This window comes from Vigna umbellata, chromosome 5 (assembly GCF_029865625.1).
Source record: "Vigna umbellata cultivar VRB3 chromosome 5, Vumbellata_1.0, whole genome shotgun sequence".
NCBI classification, from domain to species: Eukaryota; Viridiplantae; Streptophyta; class Magnoliopsida; order Fabales; family Fabaceae; genus Vigna; species Vigna umbellata.
Window position 1 is genome coordinate 4,257,501 of NC_142169.1, and position 7,371 is coordinate 4,264,871.

At 33.2% G+C, this 7,371-nt stretch overlaps 1 protein-coding gene across 1 annotated transcript; it reads right to left on the reverse strand.

Moving 5' to 3' along the window:
- Nucleotides 1–3: 3 nt before the first annotated feature.
- On the reverse strand, nt 4–4,540 carry LOC124844988 (peptidyl-prolyl cis-trans isomerase FKBP62-like). Its single transcript, XM_047322005.2, has 13 exons — nt 4,289–4,540; nt 4,128–4,214; nt 2,946–3,206; nt 2,777–2,851; nt 2,618–2,698; nt 2,314–2,508; nt 2,118–2,210; nt 1,855–2,030; nt 1,085–1,207; nt 860–1,006; nt 648–775; nt 399–517; nt 4–242 (listed from the first exon to the last, which is right to left on the reverse strand). The coding sequence occupies exons 1-12, from the start codon at nt 4,443–4,445 to the stop codon at nt 406–408; spliced, it is 1,635 nt and encodes a 544-aa protein (XP_047177961.2). The 5' UTR covers nt 4,446–4,540; the 3' UTR covers nt 4–242; nt 399–405.
- Between the last annotated feature and the right edge of the window lie 2,831 nt (nt 4,541–7,371).

A 7,371-nucleotide genomic window follows, 5' to 3' on the forward strand; every position in this document is an offset into this window, starting at 1 on the left:
GTGTAAACACAATACAATCAATTACATTTCTAACTGAAGTTCTCGTACAAATCATTAATTGTGTAAGTCAATTATGTCAACTTTCGATTAATAAATCCAAAATAAATAACCATCAAATCTCCGTAGGCACATACCATACCATACCACGAAGATCAAATCCAAGCATCTCGTTCCATTTTGGATGCCATTTAGATTTCGTTGTCAGTACCCACGGATTCAATACCATTATTGGTAGCTGGTTTCTGCATGCCAATAATAGTATATCATCAAAGGACAAAATATATATTTATAGCCCCCCACAATGCCACTTATCACATCAACAAGAAAAGGCTTAATTAATTTGGTAATTGATCCAAAAGACATGCAACATACCATAAAAACCATGATGAAATACTTACATTGCAATCAGGAACCAATCTTTGTCAACTTGTTGATCATATTTCCATAAAACTTTGCCTCCTTTCGATTATTCTCTTTCATCTTTTCCCTCAGAGTTCTGTACTCCAATTTGAGATCCCTGGTTCATGCGTAGAGAGCAATTATATTGCAAGCCAAAAAAAAAATAGTCCATATACAAAGTAACTGATCTCAGTAAATCTCAAATAATGCATGAAGGTCAAAAGAAGTAGCTTATTCATAGCATATACCTGTTATTAGGGTCAATCTCAAGAGCTTTCTTAATGTCAAGTTCAGCCAAATCCAAGTCACTTAGCTGCATATATGCCTGGGCCCTTCTATAGAGGGCTTTCACGTTCGTACTTTCAAGGTCTAACACCTACCAATCCATGCCAAAAGTTATTATTTTTACATAAAAGACTACGTTAGTGATTCCAAAGGAGAGAAGAAAGAATAATAGTACCTTGGTAGACAATTTTTCTGCTTCTTTATAGTCTTTTAATTTCAACTTGCAAGCAGCATTGTTCAGATTGCAGGCAACCTTCAAGGTCTTCGCTAGCTTTTTCTCCTCCTCACCAAAGGAGGAATCATATTCTATGTACTTCACAGCCTACAATAAGTTTTCAGTACATTCACAAAGTGTATCAATATTAGAAGGTTAAGAAATATATAATCTTTCTTACATTACCTTTTCATATCTTTTGGATGCTCTTGCGTATTTACCAGCTTTAAACAACACATTTCCTTCTTCCTTCTTCTTACTGGCAGCTTCAAGTTTTTCTTCAGTATTCAGATCCCAGGACTCTTTCTCCTGTAGGGAGAAAACAGATCTACATTACTACCGATAAAACTGCTTAAATATATAATGCAGAGTACAAAAACGAACAAGTGTGCAAATGTAAAAAGGAGTGCCAACAAATCATAAGATTGACTTCCAGATCACTACTCTTATTTCAGAGAGCCAAAAAACTCAATTTTGTAGAATACCATATACTCAATGTCATAAAGAAGTTAAAGGAAATACTTAGGTAACAGCTCTGATCTACCTAGCTGAATTGATTCTTAATCGAGGTCATAGAGCATGCAATGAACTGTTGTACAACACAACTAATCTTGAATGATTGTTCTGTTATGTGTGATTTGCAATGAAAGAATATAAATAATTGAAGGTACAAAAATGAACTCCCAATATGCTCAAATTGGAGAGGGAGAACGGTTGTCTTGGATTCAAAAAATCAGGTACAGAAAGAAATGGGCAATTAAAACGTTCTGGTCTTGGGTAAAACACTAAAATGTAGAGTTATCAAGCTTCTATTCAGTCTTGACCAGTTCTTTATTACATTGCAGTTAAGGGTGTAGAGTTGCTTTTTAATTAAAAATCAGAATTTCTTTTTTATAAAAATTAAAACATTAATAAAAGCAAAGGTCAATACTAATTCAACACTGTTACTAACTTACTTTCTCAAATGAAACTAGCTCAACTTCAAAAAACACAGTTGAGTTAGGAGGAACTACTGCCAACTCCTGCTGAGACTCTGATGAACCAAAGGCATACTCAGGTGCAATGGTCAACAATGCAACCTCACCCTTCTTCATAGTCAATACAGCTCTATCAAGTCCATCAACAACTTGTTCTGTTGCACAGATCAAACAATCCCTTTACTAAAAAATAAAATATAGAGGATGAAGACAACTAAGGACACTAGCAGATTTCAAGTTACCCTCGTCTGTTGTGAATTCAAACAGCTTCTCTTCTTCATCGTGGCCCTTGCTCAAAAAGGTAGTACCATCTTGAAGCTTACCAGTTAGTTTCACTAAAACAGAAAATGACAAAGATACAGTCAGCAACAGTGTATTAAATGCATAAATAAATAAATATAGCAGTAATAGTCACTATTCAAAATAAATAAGTACTACCTTTCACACTGGCACCCTCATTTGGACGCTCATAACCTTCCCCTTCCTTGAGAATCTTCTTTATGACCTTCTTGTCATCAGTTACTTCCGAAACAGTTTTCCATGAAACTAATTCAAAAGTAATCTCTAATGATGCATTTGGTGGAACAGCACCTTCTTCACCTTGTGCTGGCTTCCCCTTCTCACCAAATCCATCTATGACCCGTCAAAGAAATGAAAACTTCAAATTAGGAATAAGAGACAGAAAATATCAAGAAGAATGTCAGTCACATCTAATCACCAAAATACAGTTTAGATAACTTACATTGTGGCTTAACTGTCAAAACCACTTTCTCTCCCTTCTTCATGGTTTTAACAGCCTTTGACAGTGCAGGACAATAATGACCTATCAAGTATAAACATTCACGTCAGATACTCAGTAAAATAAAACAATAATCTGCCAAGAAAGATTGAAGGCACTGACCTTCTCTGACTGTGAACTCCACTCCATCAGACTTTCCTACCAGTTTTCCATCTTCCAGACGAGCTTCATACTTAACTGCATTACCAACACACAACAATTACTTAAACTCAATAAAATTATAATAATTAACACAGGCATCACATAAACTCAATAAAATTATAATATATACCCAATACTTCGTCAGAATCCTTAGGGTTCTCCCATTTCTCTCCCTCAGTGAGTATCTTTTTAAATATACCACCATCCTTGCATATGTCCTTTACACTAGTCCATGAAAGTAGCTCAACATCAAATTGGAGTGTAGAATTAGGAGGTATTGTTGGAGGGGAACCAGATTCACCATATGCTAGCTCAGGAGGGATGGTAAAAATAGCATTTTCACCTTTCTTCATTGTTTTAATACCTTCATCCCATCCTTTAATTACCTGCCCTGCAGTTCCAACCAAGATGTCACATATAGATAAATTTGACATGTGTCTAAGATTACTTTCAAGCCATAATTTATTTCTATTCAAACATTGACATGAATACCAAATAGAAGAAAATTTGAGTTGGAGTAGCAATGCAAGTTGCCAGTGTACCCAAACAAGATTTAGGAAAGCTTGAGTCACACCACATAGAAGGCGTACAAAATACTAATCGATCTTTGAATAACTATTCATGCATATGATTTCCTCTCTTCAAACACTGCAACGACAAATTCTCTATTGCACTTTATTGGACATACTTGTTGCATATAAGTATAGGTGTAAAAGTGAAATACCTTGAAATATCAATATAACACTAGCAATAAATGTATTTTTAATTTTTATTCTAAATCAGTAATACAACATTCATATGATTTAGAAACGCACATGATTTGGAAATGCACAACTCATCAAAATTCAGATCAGTACGGACTCATTGGGTGTCAGACCACCTTTTCTATGTCTAGTTCCTATTTAAAATAAACGAAAATACTACATAGTTTTAACTTCTTCTTTTTTTTATTTCAAAGCATCGTACAATAAATGATGAAAACAAAATCCAGCATTTTCCACACCGCATCTCCGAAAATAATTGTTTTTCAAAAACGGAAGAAAAACCTAGAAACAATTATCTCAATCCCAACATGTCTGAATTAATCCCTCAGTTAAAGCAACAACTGGCACCAGAAGCTCAAACCAGTCCAACATAACACAAAAACCCGCTTCATTTAAAAATTAAAATTCCACAAAAAACAAAACAAAAGATTGCTTAAACAAGTAAAAAAAATTAATCATGCACACGAGAATTCCACTGTCATTTTCCAACGTTCAGCAAGCAAATTAAAACACAATTAATTCACGATAACACTAGCGAGATCACAGACCTTGTCCAAGCGTGAAGCTGAAGGGAGAATCCCTGCCGCGGCTCGAATCGAACTCCGTTCCATCGAGCAAAGTCCCCGTGTAATGAACTGCAAATTAAAACAAATGAGAATAAAAAACAGAAAGGTGAATACAACAGAAGAATTGATGTGATTAGGGTTACCTTTAACTTCGTCGCCGACTTCGGGGGTTTCCCAGCCTTGACCTTCCTTAAGGAGCTTCTTCTTGAGGCCGTTGGAGCCGATCTCCCTCTCCTCGCCGACCTTGTCTTCTCCTAGATCCATTTCCTCGCCGCCAGGAATGTCGAAATCTTCTTCCATCGCTTTCACTGACGCCGAGAAGAGGAAGAAGAGAGTGGAGTTCTAGTCTTGGTACTGAGAAAGAGGTTCTAGAGAGTTCTACAGGCAAGTGGAATGTTTGCACTCGTTTACATTACAAATGAAAAGTGTGCTGATGCGCGATGGGATCAACGGTCAGGATTTCTTTATGGCGAATTGTTTTATTTAAAAGAATATATAATATAAAGTAGTTTTCTTGTTAATTCTGTTAGGACAAGTAATAGATTCATGTCCATGTAGGCTAGTGTGTTATTCTTTGTGTTTTGGCCGGCCTCAGCCCTTTGTTGGATGTTTCCAAACAAATGATGGATGGAATACAAGAGAGAAGAAGACAAATAACAAAGAGAGTGAGGTGATACAAAGAAAACGTTTTGTTTGAAATGAAGTAGAGGGAAACAAAAGAAGAAAAATAAATTAAAAAGTTTAAATGATCGTATGTTTCGGAGAAGAGAGAGATTGTAATTTTGATTCAAAATATTACTTTACTTTTGTTTTATTTTTTATTTTATTCATCAATTTTAAAAAATATATTATTAGATTGAAATTTTTTAAGTGAACAAGATTAAGGAATAGATTTAAGTTTACATTTAAATATTTTGTCTAAAAGTTTTTCATAATTTTGACAAAAATAAAAATTACCAAATTTTAGTTATTCAAAATGTATTTCAGAAATATTATTTACAAATGTGTACCATCACATATATATATATATATGTTTGTAACATATTGTGAATTAGATAATAATTTATATAAACATGATCATTATATATTTTTTTAGTTTAAAAACTTTAAAATGTTGTATAAAGTAAAAAAATCATAATCTTAAATTTAGACAATGAGTTTTTTCCTAAAATTATAAATGTTTTAAAAATTTCACGCTTTTTATTAATGTTTGGGTAATACTTTAGTTCATATTTTAATCCGTGTCTATTTTTTAGGATATGATTATTTAAGGCTTAATACCCTATTTTGTCCCCAGTTTCGCTCGAAAATGTCAAATTAGTCCATCCTTTAAAAAATGCGTCAATTACGTCCTAACTTAATAAAATTTACATCAATGAAATCCCTTCCGTTAAATCCGTACAAACGACGTTACTTAATAAGAGAGAAAAATAATTAACGCCGTTTGTACGGATTTAACGGAAGGGATTTCATTGATGCAAATTTTATTAAGTGAGGACGTAATTGACGCATTTTTTAAAGGATGGACTAATTTGACATTTTCGAGCGAAACTGGGGACAAAATAGGGTATTAAGCCATTATTTAATTGTTGCTTTTACATTTAGGGCATAAGTATTTAACTACTGCAATTGTTTTTAGACAATTTTAAATATCACTTTCACAAATTTAGTTATTCTTTTGAAATCTCATCTTCGATGACATTTTTAATACTTTTGAAATGCGACTTATTACTTTGACCACATATATAACTTCTAAACAAATTATTAATGCATTAAACTACCAATTTCTAAACAAATTATTAATGCATCAAACCACCAATTTATTTTGAACATGTTAATGTAATATAGAAATGCAACGAGTCAAATAAATTATTAAAACATTATTTATTCAATTTTACGAAATCAATATTTATTAGTTGTTGTAATTAAAAATAATATAAGTAAAACTCATTACATTTAGAAATGTAATTAAACATGCAACTATGATAATGTATATGTGAAAACATAATTATATATGTGGAAAACATTAAAAACTAGTGTAATGTTGTTTAGTACATTTTCAAAATGAAAAGAAATTACAACTCAATTCTACATCTCTTCAACTTTATTATGCAAAAACTTAAAAATTAAAAATACAAAGTTATTTGTTCTTTATTTTCAACTTTAATATTTCACCTGAAATAAATATCAACATCACTTCTTTCTTTCGATTCAACTCATAAAAGAACTTCAATTATTATTTTAAAAACAAATTGGTTAAAAAGATACATTAAAGTTTGACTTGTCGACTCAGTTAACTTTTGGTGGGTCAAGTCGATCGACTTTGGTCAACATTCAATTTGGGTCGACTTAGTCAACCTTTGATTCGAGCTGACTCAGCTCAACATTCACTCGAGACCAACTTGATTCAACCTTAAACTTGAGTCAACTCGTCTTGATCTTTTAATTTGGACTAATTTGTCTTGATCTTTGGTCCAGACATACATGTCTTGGGCTTTGGCTTAGGTAGACTCAACTTGGCCTATCAAATTAGGTTAACTTTGTTCAATTTTACAACCCAAACTGACTCAGCTCAATCTTTAGCTTACACAAACTTGACTTTACCTAGACCAATTTGGCTCGACCTTTACCTTAGGCCAACTCAGCTCAACATTCACTCTAACCAACTCTGTTCAACCTTTGGACTTGAGCCAACTTGGTTCAACTTGTTCCTCAACCGCCTTGATTTGACTTAGACCACCTTGATTTTGGATTTTCAAAATCCAAAAAATGATCCAATATAAATCCAACTTAGTGGATTAGATTTAGAATCCAAAAATATGGATTTGGACTTAGGATAAATTTATTTAAATGGATTGAAAGCCCTATGGATTTGGATTATTATAGATTGATCCCAAAATTGGATTTATTTTTTCCACCCTTAATCCTAGCTACAATGAAAAATAAAAAAAAAATTGTATATTAAAGGAGCTTATAGAGGAGAAGATGAGAATGGCTTATTTTGATAGGAAGAAAGCTTTTGCAACTTGCAAGTTACTAAAAGTGGTGTCAATCTCTTATATGGTTGGACTCAGATCTTATTGATGTTGTATCTCTCAAATGAACCTCCTCCTCAATAGATCCAACAAGTGGTATCAGAGCCAGGTTAGGCTCAGAATAGTACAATGATCCCTGTATCGAAAGTCTTCTTAGCAAAGGGTTTCAGGTAAGCGTGTCCCGTTAAGAT